Source organism: Antechinus flavipes, chromosome 5 (assembly GCF_016432865.1).
Source record: "Antechinus flavipes isolate AdamAnt ecotype Samford, QLD, Australia chromosome 5, AdamAnt_v2, whole genome shotgun sequence".
Lineage (NCBI taxonomy): Eukaryota > Metazoa > Chordata > Mammalia > Dasyuromorphia > Dasyuridae > Antechinus > Antechinus flavipes.
Genome location: NC_067402.1, coordinates 210,743,608 through 210,760,183, shown reverse-complemented (window position 1 = coordinate 210,760,183; position 16,576 = coordinate 210,743,608). Strand labels below are relative to the sequence as shown.

Genomic DNA, 16,576 nt, shown 5'->3' with positions numbered 1-16,576 from the left:
TCATGGAACTTAGATTCTTTGGGAAAGATCACATAGAAGCATAACCTTTCACTAAGAAATGCAAAAAAAAAAAAAATGCTGAAAATAAATATTGCCTACTTAATCATTTCATTGAAGTAAAGGGAATCTGGGGAAGATTTAAAAAAAAAATAACATATAGGTATATTTCTCCTAGGGGACGACCAGATGGTTCCTAGGAATTGTTAATGTTCTAAACAGTGTCTGTTGCTTCTGTTTTCCTTTCACTAGATTTATTCACCATCTTTATCTATTAGACTGAAATTGAAATAAAATGGATATGGGAAAATAAGATTGATTATTGGCATCTAAAATCCCTTCTAACTCTCAAGCCCAATTATTGGCCTAGAATAGGTTGAAAACCTATGTAAGTCTTGATTCTTTCCCTGGATTTTCTAGTATTAGGACAAGGATCATGTAAAACAAATACTAAACTAAAATGAGGCTTCAAAGAAGAAAATTTTGCTTGCTTGCTATTTGAAACCTAGGGCTACTTGTGAAGTGAAGGAGAGAATTTCCAGGTAATCTTTGATCCCATTAAGGGGTTTTGAATTTGTTGTTTGGATATTGAAGTGATAATATCTAGTAAAAGCTTTGTAAGATTTTGGTAATATTTATGAGTTCATGTCGCCTAGATTTAGAAGTAGAATGTGGAATACTTGGTTTTCTTTGCTTTCCTTTGGATCTGTTTTCATTCTTGAAAAAATTTTGCCTAATTGCAAGGAATTTCAGAGGGCAGGGTATCCTGGAAAGCAAAATCACCAGGCCCTCAGTATTTTTAATGATTAAAAAGGGGGTGGGGGAAGAAGGGAGGAGATTTGGCAATCTGATTTGTGTGGTATCTCTAGTTTCAAATATATTATTCCTTATTCAGATATATCCACTAGAAGATATCCATCTGATATAAAAACCATTCCTTTCCTTCTCAGTACATGGAGAAGAATTAATGGTGAGAGAATTCTGTCAACAGAGACTGAATGTCTTAGTTCAGGTGCTTCTTCTATGATCCCACTCACATAGTGCCCATCTTAGCTTTTCTGTATTTTGTTTCTTTCAGAGAATTTCCATACAGTATCTTTATCTATCTGCCCTCCTTGTCTTTGTAAATGAACATGCATATTCCTAAGCAATTTGTTGAATGGGGACCTCGCCTCTTGGTCTCTAAGTAGTGGCCGAGATCTTTGGTAGGCTAATCAAATAACGGCATGAGTTGCTATTCACCTTAATAATTTTTGTACAGTAAAAGTACAGTTTTCTCAAATAACAAATTTGGAAGAAAAGATCTAAAATAAAATATTGTGCTCTACCTGGTTTGGGCTGGTAATTGTACCAGTGGAAGAACTTCTTGGTGAGGAAACCCCCTTCAAAATCTTAATATAATATATTTTAACATGTTTAATGTATATTGAATTGCTTGGCATCTAGGGGAGAGAATGGGGGGAAGGAGGGAGAAAATCTGAAACACAAAGCTAAGGGTCAATGTTGTCAAATTATCTGTGCATATGTTTTAAAAATAAAAAGCTTTATTTTTTTAAGTATTTTGAAAGATTTTTAAAAAAAGGTTCAAATGCAAGGAATAAAACAGAAAGCTAAGTTTGGTCTTCCACTATTGATTATATATTAAAAGGATAACTGTAGTTTTCTTTCCACTAGTCCTGCTCCACCATCTTACTCTGGCTATGAAGACCATATCTGTGAAATATAAATTGATAGACTACCATGTTTGAAAGATTTCAAATAGATTCCAATAATAGCTGACCAAGATCTAGCCTCAACCCTATCCATAGAATAGTGTGTTACCGGGAGGCTGACCATTTAATAATTCTTTGGCTATGTCATCCCAAGTATGAAACAAATATGAGATAATATGCGATAGGTCATGGAAAGAAAATGTCACATAGTTGGAAGACCACCAGATTTGAAGTCAAAATCTTTAAGTTCAATACCTGGCTCAGCAAGTATTTGGCAGCTATATAACCTGCCCAGGTATCTACCTCTCAATCTCCTTTCTGTCTCTCTATTTTATCAACTATTAATTAGACTTGGTCAGTCAGGAAACATTTATTAAGTTCCCACTATGTACTAAGCACTGTACTAAGTGCTTAAGATACAAAAAGAAGCAAAAGAGTCCCTGTCCTCAGGGAGCGCAATCTAATTCACTTAGCACAATGCCTGGCACATAGTAGGCACTTAATAAGTATTAATTGATTGAAGGGTTTAAAAAAAAAAAAGCAAAAAAAAAAAAAAATCACACATATGTGCATGTGTGTGTATATAAGCTATATACAAGAAAAAAAAATTTTAAATAATTAAAAGAGGGAAGGAACTAAAAGTAAGAGGGATTGGGAAAGGGTTCCTTTATTTAAAAGATGAGATTTTAGTTGCACTTTGAAGAAAACCTGGAAAGCCAGGAGATGCAGATAGGAAGAGTTTTCCAGGCACAGAGGATAGTCAGGGTCTTGTTCATTGAAAGAGCAAGGAAGCTAGAGCCATTCAATTGAAAAGTATGTGGTGGGGAGTACATATACTGTTCCAGAAGATTGTAAAGGTGGAAGAGAGGAAGTTATGAGGATTCAGAATGCCAAAAAGAGGATTTTGTATTTGATCCTGGAGGTGATAGGGAGACACTAATACCACTACTACAGTTACTACTGTAGTTACCAACATTATTACCACTACAACCATCATCACCACTACTACTACAATAATAATAATAGCCCCCAGCATTCAATTTTATTATTTATTTATTTCTGTGCTACAGATAATTATTTTTTGGTTATATATTTTACATTATATATTATTTATATTTATATCATGATTTGAGATTTGTAAACTATTTTACAAATATTATCAGATTTTGTCCTCACAACAATCTTGGGAAGTAGATGCTCTTGTTATTTAAGTTTTACATAAGAGGAAACTGAGACAGAGAAGAGTTAAATGACTAGACCCAAGTTGCACAGCTAGTGTGTCTGAAATTTGATTTTAACTCTCAAGTTTTCCTGACTTCAAGTCTAGAATTCTGTTTATAGTACCACCTTGCTGCCAATAAAATCACAGATTTTATCCCTGTCTTTGTACATCATTAAATGATTGTTTTTGAAGTATCCTTTGTCTTTTTTTTTTTTTTTAACTACTACTTTTGGCTTTTAGATTAGTGTCATATTCTAAAGATAAAATCCCATTATGGCTACATAGTATTTTAACCCCACCCACCCACCACCCCCAGCTCAGCTAATTAATTTAGAATGTAAATAATGCAGAAACTACTTCTGTTGTTTTAAAATATCCTTTTCTTAATGATATCTTCTTAATTACAGAGCAAAGAGATTGCATTCCAGCTTCATGAGGATCTAATGAAAGTTCTTAACGAGCTGTACACGGTAAGCATGTTAACTTTGCTTCTGTTACAAGAATTGTTTGGTTCCTAATCCTTGTTTGCATAAGCCTGTCTCATGTCAGAATTTATTCCAAATCAAACTAATGATGCATGTTTGCCTGGTGGAGTATGCATGCTAACCTAGTGGAAAGAGATGCTGACTATATTTGTTTCCTATTCTTTGCATGTATATAGCAAGAACTATTTGTTAAAACAGTACTTTCTTTTGTACCCATTCTAAATGGGTCATTTCCAAGATTACAATAATTTGGAATGGTTTTATCCTGATGCTTTTAGGCTTGTTTCCTTCCCATTTCAAATAAATTAACTATTTAGTTAATGACTTAGTAAGCTTTATTTGCATCTCCTTCCTTTCTTTTCTCTCCCTTCAGTAATTTTGCATGGAAGGTGAAAGCCTGCACTTCAGTTTTATTCGCTGTATTGTATGTAAGGAAATTAAAATTTTAATTAAAAGCACTTCATTCAAGAGTAAGAACAAATCTATAAAATAGAAATTTGGAATGCAAATTGAGCTTCAAATTCATATCATTTTAAATAGCAGTATATATTTTGAATTTTGAAGGTTTCCTTTTATATTATCACACAATTCAAGCTCTTTAAGGAATCATAGAAGCCTAGATTTTCCTAGGTCCCTAACCTCAGTATTCCTCTCAACTCCTCCCTCTTCCTCAGCCTTTACTTAAACAATTAACAAATATTGTCATTTCTTCCTTGATGCTAAAATATAAATTTCTCTATTTTTTTTTGAAGTCCTTCACTTTTCACTTGGTTTTAAAGCCCTTCACTTGGCCCCAACCTATTCTTCCCATTTTATCCTGAATTAAAGCCCTTGAAACCAGGGATTGTTTTACTTTTTTTATTTTTTTGTCTTTATATCCCTAATATATAGCTCCACTTGGTACATCGTAGACATTTAATACATGCTTTTTGGTTGATTGATTGGTTAAATTTTTGAGGAACCCTTAAGCTTGACTTGTACAAGTTTTTGCATGCTGGTTGCATGTTAATGCCCATCTGGCCTTTACTTGAACATTTGAATTTCAAAGAGCTTGGCATATTAAATATTATATTTTTGAACAGTTCTAATTGTTAGGAAGTTCTCCCTTATAATTAAATTAAAGCTGTTTCCTTGTAATTTCACAGTTTTCTCTGGAGCCACACAAAATGCATCTGGTACCTCTTTCATGTGTTCTCTCTTGTAAGGATTGTCTTCTAATTTTGATGTTGACCATCTCCAATTCATTCCATTGATCCTTAAGAAATAGTTTCAGGGCTCTTCACCATTCCAATAATCTTCCCCTTCACAAATTTGTGAATATCCTTCTTTGATTTTTATTAATTTTATTCTAAAAGAATCATGAAATACAAAATCATATTTTTTTTTAAGTTTGGTAATGTGTATTTGTGTAGGCCATAATTATTTAGGATTATTCTTTCCAGGGAAACCTGTTTGAATGTTCATGTAACTGAAATATTAAGACTCTTTACTAAATTCTAAAATCCTGGAAAAAATTTTTTGGTAAATACAATTTTTGAAAATTGGATAATTTTGACGAGTTAAAGGAATCCTGGGATCATTTTTTTCCTGGTAAAATAAGTATTATGCATATCTGAATTTTTCATTTAGAAGATTTGTTTAGAACTTAGTATGCTTGTCCTTAAGAAGAAGCATTTTCCAAGAATTCTTGCTTGTGTGTTCCTCCTTGGAAGAAGTTAAACATTCTTATTAATGTAGACTATTAAAAAAAATTATTTGAGATGGTCCTTCCTCCCTTGGAAAATTATATTTATTCCTAATTAGAAGTAATGAAGTTGAAAGTTGGCTAATTAACACTATATACTTTATTTCTATGTTTACTTATTTCTGATTACTTGAAATCTCAGCAAGTTTCTGAAACCTTCCTTTAAACTTTTAATTAAATGTATGATGGGAATTTGCAGAAGAGAGAATTGTGATATTTTTTCCTTATACTTTGTTACGTATGTTTCCATATGGTTGGTGAGAGAGTTGCAATATCATTGAAGTAAATAGTCCTACAAAGGGGCAATCCGAGTCTATCCAGACCTTCTCATCCAGGACTCTTGTTTCTGTTCTCTACTTTCTTTATAGCTTAGTTCATATGAAACATTTAGACTAGCAGAATTGAAAGGGAAACTAGATGTCTTATATCCAGGAACCCCGTCTACAGACCACCCAAATAGATATCCAGACTTTATTTAAAACGTCTAGTGATTTAGAAACCGCTTCTGCCTAAAGAAGGCTATGACACTTTTGTAGCACTCTAATTGTGAGGTTTTTCATATATTAAGAATAAACATGCTTTTCAAAAAAATTTTAAGGAGTATTTCTAGTTTTGCCTTCAGGACCAAGTCAATTAAGTCTAATTACTTATCTATGAGACAGTCTTTCAAATACTTGGGGAAAGTTCTGTCATACATAGTAATTGATAATTGTAGCTAATATTTATGCATGTGTATTGGCTGTCGTTTGTCCTTTGTTCTCAAATAGGATTAGAGAGAGAGAGAGAGAAGGGGGGGGGGGGAGAGAGGGAGGGAGGGAGGGAGAGAGAGAGAGAGAGAGAGAGAGAGAGAGAGAGAGAGAGAGAGAGAGAGAGAGAAGAGTTCAAATCTACTCAGACATTTACTACTTGTGTGACTCTAGGCAAATCACTTAATTTTATTTACCTCAACTTCTTCATCTATCAAAATGAGTTAGAGAAGGAAATGGCAAACCATTCCAGTATCTTTGCCAGGAAAATCCCAAATGGGTCAAGTGAAACCCCTCAACAACAGCTACATATAGGGCCGGAAGATTTGCAAAATAACTTTACAAATATCTCATTTCATCTTCACAATAATATTGGAAGGTAGGTACTATTATTGGGATAGACAGATTAACTAACTTCTCAGGATCACAAAGCTGGTAAATGTCTAGATTTGAACTTAGTTCTTTCAGACTGTGCTACTCAGGTCCCACAAATCTTTTCTTCACTTTAAATATCTTCAATTCCTCCAATTAATTCTTATATTTTAATTACATCCTTGTATTGTATTGCAATTTGTCATTGTCACCCCCAAAATGTGGTGACCAGGACTAAGCATTGTAGTACACATTTGGCATGCATGGTCTTGTTGGGATAGAGTGCAATGAGAAAAATAATCCTGAATTTTAACCCTTATTGATGAAGCCTAAGATGGTGTGTGAGCTTTTTGGCTGCCAAGTTAAACTATTGAGCTCTCCAGGTCTTTTTTTACATAATCAATTTCTATCTTCTTTCTTCCTTAAGAGCTATAGAATTGTTGTTATTGTTGTTTTTCTTAAACTTATGTGTAGATCTTGACGTTTATCTTTAGTCAGTTATATTCAATTATATTTGACTTGTTATTCTAAACTTTCAGTATCCCGTTTGGATTCTAATTCAAATCATCCATTATGTCAGCTGTCCCTCCCACATCCATGTCATCCAATTTTAAAAAGTGCTATTTTTGCCTACATCCAAGACATTGATAAAAATGCTAAATAATCTAGAACCTGGAGCATTATACTAAACATTGCCCTCCACAATGGCATTGATCCATTACTGACTACTCTTTGAGTACTATCATTCAGCCATTTTTGAACCCACCTACTGTACTTTGATCTAGTCAACATCGCACCACATTGTCTACAAGGACAACATGCAAGACTTTTTCCAAATCCTTTTCTGAAAGATAGGTATACTACTTTAATAACATTCTCCTAATTTCCAAGTCTAGTAATTCATATCACAAAAGGTAATGAGCTTAGTCTGGCATGGCCAGCTTTGCTGGTTCTTAGTAACCTGTAATTCTGGCTTTTCACTAAATACTCATATACCATCTCTCTAATCATAATTCTTGAAATTTTCCAGGAATCAAGTCAAACTAATTGGCTTATAGTAGAGGCTCCAAGCCTCTACTGGTCATTTCTTACAGAACAATAATATTCCATAACATTCATTTACCACAACTTATTCAGCCATTCTCCAATTGATGGGCATCTACTCAGTTTCCAATTTCTAGCCACTACAAAAAGGGCTCCCCCAGACATTCTTGCACATAAAGGTCTCTTTCTCTTCTTTAGTATCTCTTTGGGATATAAACCAGTAGAAACACTGCTGGATCAAAGGGTATGCACAGTTTGATAACTTTTTGAGCATAGTTCCAGATTGCTCTCCAGAATGGTTGGATCCATTCACAGTTCCACCAAAAATGTATCAGTTTCCCAGTTTTCCCACATCCCCTCCAACATTCATCATTATTTTTTCCTGTCATCTTAGCCAATCTGACAGGTGTGTAATGGTATCTCAGAGTTGTTGTAATTTGCATTTCTCTGATCAATAGTGATTTGGAACACTTTCATATGAGTGGAAATAGTTTCAATTTCATCATCTGAAAATCATCTGTTCATATCCTTTGACCATTTATCAATTGGAGAATGGCTTGATTTCTTATAAATTAGAGTCAATTCTCTATATATTTTGGAAATGAGGCCTTTATTAGAACTTTTGATTGTAAAAATGTTTTCCCAGTTTATTGTTTCCCTTCTAATCTTGTCTGCATTTGTTTTGTTTGTACAAAAACTTTTCAATTTGATATAATCAAAATTTTCTGTTTTGTGGTCAGTAGTGATCTCTAGTTCTTCTTTGGTCAGTTTTCTACATATTTTGGAAATGAGGTCTTTATCAGAACCTTTAACTGTAAAAATGTTTTCCCAGTTTGTTTCTTCTATAAGGTTTTCTTGACAAAGGTACTGGAGTGCTCTGCCATTTTCTTCTTGAGTGACAAAGAGAGATTAAATAATCTGTCCAAGGTCACATAGCGAAGGCATTTCTGAAAACTGGATTTGAACTTCTTGTATCTCCTGATTCCAAACACAGTCTATTGACCGTGCAATCAGAAGATCTCACTCAATTAGATCCTCCATTGGCTAGCTGTGGTGGCCTCAGCAAATTAATTAACACAAATCCTTCTGAGTTCCAAACTCCCCATCTGTAAAATGGGGTATTCAGAAAGCACTGGAATGCTATACAATTAGCCATTATTTCATCAAAAGAACAAAGGCAAAGAAGTTTGACTACAGGGAACTCAAAAAGAGAGCTCTATTTATGCCATTTTTGACATTGGATTTTATCCTAGACTCTGAGTACAAATGGAACCTGAGATTTAGTGATTATATTTGCAGACTTGAACAAAAGAACCAGGGCTCCTAAGACTGTGGCCAGCAATAGTTGAGAAAGGTAAAAACATTCTCGGGCAGGTTATTGGAGGTTGCTTGACCTCATTCAAGCCAATTCACCTTTGTGTCTCAGTTTGGGATTCAAAGAATAATATGAGTTGTGATGAGCTTTAAATTAGATATTCTGTACAGCACTTCAATCTCCAGAGAAATTATACCATAACTCTGTGGCACTGCTCCAGCAAAACCAGGGGTCAATCATGTCCAGGGGGAAGAAACCTTTGGATGACAGTCATAATCCTGAAGCGGCAAAGAGCTGATATTTGGTCTCCCTTGTGTTTAAAATGGAAATGTCATAATAGTTCTTTGTTCCTATGAAATAGATCTGTCATAGTGTATCACTTGTACAATTTGTGCTGGAAGAAGAGAAAAAAAAAAAAAGAAGAAATACTGGAACATTGATTCAGGGATAGGGAAGCTGAGTTAGAGTCTTCTTGCCACTGATGGGCCGATTAACTCTGAGCAAATGAGATAATAGTCTTACTCTATTTCACCACCTTTTTATATGACCTCTTTGTTCTTGGAGACTTTGTGATTTATGAGGTAATGTGCTAAGTGTAATGAATGCCTAGAAATAAAGATACTCTCTAATGCAGCAAGGATTCTTAATCTTTTTGGTGTCATGGACCATTTGGCAGTCTTGTGAAGTCCATGGACTTCTCAGAATAGTAGTTTTAACCAAATCAAATAAAATACATAGATAGGATTACAAATATGTGTGTATTGTTTATATATGTATATATATACATATGTAGAATATTTCATTTTTATTAAATTTGTTTCATTTTTAATATATGGACTAAAACAAGCATTTCTATAATATAGTATAATAAAAAAGATTGCACTTAAAACTGCATGATGTACAATTTGCTATTCCTTTTAAATATATAGTTAAGTTATCATCTAAATTCCTTTTTCCCCCTTTTTTTCCCTCCCTTCCCAAATAAAAAAACACAGTTATCACATTATAGGGAGCAGATTCATACACTCTAGGATAACAACCCCTATTCTTGTCGATATGACACAAATATTACTATAATTTACCTTCTTCCCATGCATTGAAATTTTATAGCATTCAAGAAATACAATAATATCACAATCCAAATTCATTTTATTAATTAGGGGAAATGATATTAACAATTTTAAAAAACACACAAAAAAACCAAGATGTTAGAGACAAAAAGTGTGTGTGTGTGTGTTTACTATATCCTCTATATTGTATAGTCTGATTTAAATTTTTAAGTCCTGAAGTTTCCAAACCATTGATTGGGGAAAAGGGTGATTGTTGTTTTGTTTGTTTGGGGCCTTGGATTTTGTTGTTTGTTTGTTTGTTTTAAATCTAACCCCAAAACACTTTCTAAGAGCAGTTTTAGGATTAGGAAGTATTTCTTTCGGAATTCTAGAATAGGGCAGTAACCTCTCATTTAACTTTCCTGTTGTGTGTGTCAACACCACCTGTTTGGCTGTGCATTCAGAAACTGCTTATTAGAACTAAGTATACACAACATTTCCCACTGCCTCTGCCTTCTTCTTGGACTTCCCTATTGATTCCCATGACATCTGTACTTGGTAGCTGGAAAGAGAGTTTCAGGGTAGCCCATTAGATTGCTAAACCCTTTGTGGAGGAGGAAGTTGCCAGCTGTAATCAGATATTTTCCCCTGCCCCGACATGCCTTTGAAGCCCCTATCTTTTGGAATGCTGACATGAAGGAGGCAGTTGTTTTTAAGAGCTGAGGAGAAATCATTTATCATCTCAAACCCTTCCTCGAAAAATCCAGACTTTCACAGCTACAATCTCTGCTCCATAGGCCTCCCCAAAGCCAAAAGATAGAAAATGTACATAAGAAATTTGCCTGAGGCAAGTCTGAAAAATGTTTTTGAAAGGACCCAAGATATTTTCTATTTCCTCAGGACAGATTTTCTAAGGCTCACTGACTTTTGAATTCTTAAAAAAAAAATTCTTCTAAGTGTTGGAAGGGGGAAGAGAATTTTATACATGTAAATACACACAGGTACATACATATTAAAGCTCCACTCTCTGTCCTTGGGGATGGGCAGTAAATTAATATGAGTGAACATTTGTGACAAAATGTTAAACCTAGAACAGCAACCATGGAAATGAGATATAGCACCATCCTCCATCACCCCTCACCCCCCCAAAATGAGAAATTTGCTGGAATACCAAATCTCAGTCATGCCACGTGGAAAATTTTAGAAAAAGCAATCTATTTAAAGATAATTGGAGTGACAAATTGTTTCCCTATCTCCTTCCCTGGATTTGAATAGACTTATGAAACAGGAAGAGGAGTGCTCATCTGATTTTGCATCCAGCCACTTCTGAGTTCTCTTGTCTTTATTCAGCCTCAGAGCCTCCAGACCTCTGAAAAATGAACATTTTTTTAAGAGGAGAAAGGACGTTAGATATCGCCTAATCTGACTTCTTTTTGACTATTGAGGAAATTGAAGTCAAGTGAAGGGGAATAAATTAACCCCAAGTTGCTTTTCCGATGGGCCAAGGTCTCTTCCAAATCTGAGATATCATGATAATAGACAATGATGATAATTGCTATTTACACAGCACTTTGTACATTGGAGAGAGCTTCATTATATTATTTTAGGGAGGAGATAAAGAAATTGGTAGCCACAGAGGTTAAGTAACTTAGTCCAAGTCACAGGGCTAATGTGAGCAGCAGGCTATGAAATATACGATTATTTAATATTTTGCTCTGATCTCAAAACCATTAAATACTTCACCATCTTGACTCTTAATTGGTTTAATTAGGATTCCTAAAAACTCTTTTTCCTTCTTAAAGTATGAGAGGATTATTTTTGCTATATCAACAACAAAAAACAAATTAGGAGGAAAGAAGTTATACTTTCCCAAAAGTTATTAATTCATTGAAATAAAGCCAGATAATGTCAAATAGTGTGTGGTAGATAGGAATTCCATATTAAAGCTGGAAAAGTAAAGAAACAAAAATAAAGAGATATTTTATAAATTGATACAATGGAGGTCATTGATCCATTGAGTTATATTGGCTCTTACTAGAAATTCAATTCAACAAACATTTACAGTACTAAACATATAGTACTGTGCCACGGGATAGAGATATGGAAATGAAAAAATAATACAGTACTGCCCTCAAGAAAAATTTCAATCTTTTGGGGAAGGAAAGTATACTATGTACACAATACAAGATAATAGAGGTATCAAGGAAGAGTCTTGACCAAGTCCTCTCATAATTTCTGCAAAAAGTATTGAACCATTTGTTTTGGTTCCTAATTGTGATTTCATCACTACAGAGCATGTCTCATCAAGAAATCCCATTTAACCTATATGGATGGTAAATGGTTTGTAACATAAATCCCTAGAGAGATTCCTGATGCATTGAGGGCTTACATGAGTGAGTAGATATCTAGAGATCAACCATTTACAAAGACAATCACTGCAACTTCAAACATAAAGATTACCGCACCCAACAATTTATAATTCTAGAATTTAATTCCAAACCTACTTCTGATGGCCCATGGAAATAGAGCTAGGGTCAAATTGGCCTAAATTGAAAGTAACAAATACAGGGTACTATCCTTACCTATAAACCCTATAATTTTTTATGATGTAAAATAACAAGTCATGGTGGCTGAATGCTCCACTGATTCCTATGGAATATTAACATAGGAAGGCCCCCCTAACACATTGGGTGAACCTTCTATGAAAGATTTATGAGAGGACAGAGGTGAAAGTTATACAAAATAAGATAAAAATACTTTAGGGTCTCCACTATTGAAAGGAATAATCACATCAGGGATATCTAAGATTCTTAAAAGTATAAGTAAAATAATATTCATTCTCCTTTAGGATAAATTTGCTCTCTCAGTCATGCTTGTGAAAGTATTAAAACTAATATAATTAACTGTAGCTTATATGCCTAATTAGAAATCGCTAAAGTTAGTGCTTGTTTTAAAAAGATGACAAGTGCCATACTATTGAACCCAACTATTTCAATCATATAGAAGAAGTCTGTAATAAGATCTGTAATGGGGGCAGTCCAGCTTGTATCAAGTAATATCTTGCTTTCCCCCTTAATGAACACTTAATGACTGATCAATAATCAGTTGGGGGACTATATGTCAGTGTGTTGATGGATATTTCTACATTATGGCCCACAATATAATAGCATACTAGGTAAATTATATGTTGTTGACTTGTGTACTTTACAACAGATTAAAAATGAACACATGGGGAATCCTAATATAAATTGTTGCTTCCATGGAATGGTGTACCGCTTTGTTTTGTCTGCTTTAAATCATTCAAAGATGACTGTGAACAGATATTTTGGGTTTTTTAAATTTCCAGTTGACATATTGAAATATTATTCTACCTCCCACAACTTAAAAGAAAAAAAAACAGCCTGCTATTCCTATAAAATTATATAATTTTCTTTCTAAAATAATAATTCACATAATGGTGTAATTGAGAAATTGTTTCTTCATATGGGGATATATGAATGATCTGTGATTTTCTTCAGAGTTGGCAAGAAACAATGTGGAAACTACTTGGAAGCTCTCTCTCAGAAATAAATTATGTGACATACATAATCAAAAAGCTAGTAAGGGTCAGGGGCAGAAATTTGAACACTGCAAATCTAGAGTTCTTCCTGCTGTACCACACTTCTTTTACTTTTTGTTTATAAACATTTCAAAACTTAAAGAAAAATCCAGTATGGTCAGCAACATAAGTGTTAATTTTCCATGGTTTTTTTTTTTTTTTCCCTCATCACTTGCGACTCACAGGTTGCTATGGCAACTGTCAAGAGACAGCAAGAAGAATCCCCAGCATATTGGGTGAACCCTCCCCCCTCCTTTCTGTAACTGACTTATGGGAAGACTGAAAGGACGAGGAGATTGATGAGATCTGTGCCTCCAGTTGAGTACTTTGAGAATACATTTCAACTCAGAATTTGTTAAAATCCCATCTTGGCACATAGTAAATAATTAAGAAATGTTTTTCATTCATTAATTTTTTTCATTTTATCTCCATGAAAAGCTGACTTAGTATAATGAGGCAATGACATTTCTTCTACTAGTTAATACCTTTCATTCATACTTAGTCCTATTTATGCTTTTTGAAATTGTTTTCTCATGTAATAACTCATCTGATCATCCCAACATTGAGGGGGAAAGAAGACCTAGAGTTTGAGCAATGGATTTGAAGTCATTCTGCATAACAGTGTGCACCTAGGAGGCACATACTAAATGTTTATTGAATGAAAGAATTATTTAATTATTACAAAATAATGTGTACACAGTAATAGCAAGAAGCATTTTCATCAGTAGTAAAGAAAAAGCCATTTCATTGAAGAAAAGAAAGCCTAGGAAAAAATGAGATGGGGAGGGGCTTCTCCTCAGCATCTCTTTAGGGACAAAGCAAACTCCCTGTCTACAGCCTAGCATATCCCTGAGCCCAGTGACCTTGTGCTTTCTGTTGCTTCTTAGTATTGTCCATGGATTTGCCTTTGTCTAAGGTCTACCCTCTTTAAAAAGGGTATTTTCCTTCTAGGAACAGCTTTTTTCCATTCCAGACATCAAGCCAGGGCTGAAAAAGGACCTTATTTGAACCTAGATACATAGAATTTTAAGGGCAAAGTTGACAGTACCCATCACCATAGTTAAGAATGGATCTTATTTATAAAATTCTTTGTGCTTTTTTCTGGCTGACTCTATGATATAGGCAATCTAAAGGAGACCCTATTTTACTCAACTGAATGAATCAGCTAGGGCTTGAACTCAAGACTTCTGAGACCAAAGATCAGCATTCTTCCTAACTGCATGCTTCTTCTCTTGCTGGTTTTGGTTGAATGTTATAGTTGGTATGGAAGTTAAGGTGATATTTATTTCTGACCCCTATCTATAATAATCTCTTTTTGAATGAGTTATATGAAACATGCATATAAAGTTACTTTCCATTTAACCTCATTTTAAAATAACAGCTAATGCTTTTATAGTTAGTATCTTAAGATTTGCTAAGCACTTTACTTACATTATTTCCTTTGATCTTCACAAACAACCCCGTGAAATAGATGCTATTGTTTCTTTTACAGATGAGGAACCTGTTGCACAAAAAGATTAAGTGATATTTTCAGGGTCATATGTAAGGCTGGAATTGGATTAAGGTCTTCCTGATTCCAAATCCAATGTATCCCTTTACTGTCTCTTCTATATTTTATTTAAATCATTATTTAATTTTGATGTTCCTTTTAAAAATAATTTTTAGTTACAAATTCACTCACCCTCACATCTGTTTGACCCACTAATAAGGCAAATATTAATTAGACATATCAAATCATACAAAACATTTCCATATTAGCCACATCACCGCTCCCCCCAAAAAAAAGTAAAATAAAGTAAGAAATGTATATTCTTCACCTAGCACTCGGAATTCATCAATTCTGTCTTTGGAAATGGAGAGCATTTTTTCATCATGAGTCTTTTGGAATTATTTTGGATCATTATATTCATGAGAGTAGGCAAGTCTCTCATAGTTGCTCATCATTAAAATATTGCTGTTATTATGTACAATGATCTGGTTCTCATGTCACTTTACATCAATTCATATAGGTTGTGCCATATTTGTTTGTTTTTCTCTAAAACCATTTCTTTCATCATTTCTATCACACTCATATGCCACAACTTGTTCAGCCATTTCCCAATTAATGAGCATTTCTTCAATTTCCAGTTTTTTGTTTTCACAGAAACAACTGCTATACATATTTTTGAATATGTAGGACTTTTTCTTTTTTCTTAAATCTCTTTGGGGTACATACCTAGTAGTTGTATTGATGGATCAAAAGGTATGGACAGTTTTTAATTTAGCCTTTGGGCCTAGTTGTAAATTATCTTCCCGAATGGTTAGATCCATTCAGTACTCCCCAAGCACTTCATTAGTACTCCTATTTTCTCTCATCCCTTCCAGAATTTTCATTTCTGGTAGGTATGAGATGGTACATTGGAATTGTTTTCATTTGCCTTTTTCTAATCAACAGTAATTTGGAATATTTTTTCATATGATTATAGATAGCTTTGATTTCTTCTTCTGAAAATTGTCTGAAATTGTGATTGCTACCCCCTCCTTTTTTTTTTTTTTAACTTCAGATGAAATATAATAGATTCTACTCCAGCCTTTTTATTTTAACTCTATGTGTGTGTTTCTATTTCAAGTGTCTCTTGTACACAATATATAATTGGGTTCTGGTTTCTAATTCTTTCTGTCTACTTCCATTTTATGAGTTAGCTTATCCTTTTCACATTGACAATTACTGTTTATTTCCCTTCATCCCATTTTCTTCTGTTTATCCTTGTCTCTTCTTTTACCCTATTGAATAAAATAGATTTCTATACCCAATTGTGCACATACATTCTTTCCTTTCTGAACCAATTCCAATAAGAGTGATGTTCAAGCATTTCTGGCCCCCTTTATTTTAACCTTTACTATAAAGACTATTCCTTGTATGCCTTTGTTATGTGGGAAAATTTTCCCTATTTTGCTTCTCCCTTCCCCCCACTCCTAATGCATTCTTCTTTCCTACCCTTTCATTTTTTTTAGCTCATCCCAACATAATCAACCTATATATACAGCCTATATAACCTCTATATAGACTTTTTCTACTTGTCCTAATAATGATAAAATTCTTAGCGGTTTTATGTATTATCTTCCTATATAGGAATTAAAACAATTTAATTTCATTGAGTCACTTAGGATTACTTTTTCATGTTCACTTTTTTTGTGCTTCTTTTGATTCTTGTGTTTGAATCTCAAATTTTCAATTCATTTCTAATCTTTTCATCAGGAAAATTTGAAAGCCTGAACTCAGATTAATTATAGTTATCTTGCTTCTTTGCCT

General features: G+C 33.9%; 1 protein-coding gene across 3 annotated transcripts in view; it reads left to right on the top strand.

Moving 5' to 3' along the window:
* The window catches only part of SRGAP1 (SLIT-ROBO Rho GTPase activating protein 1), a 309,032-nt gene that overhangs the window by 185,107 nt on the left and 107,349 nt on the right, over window positions 1-16,576 (top strand). For all 3 annotated transcript variants that reach the window (XM_052001387.1, XM_052001388.1, XM_052001386.1), the window contains exon 4: window positions 3,339-3,401. In XM_052001387.1, the coding sequence (XP_051857347.1) occupies window positions 3,339-3,401 (63 nt within the window). The remainder of the gene's footprint in view (window positions 1-3,338; window positions 3,402-16,576) is intronic.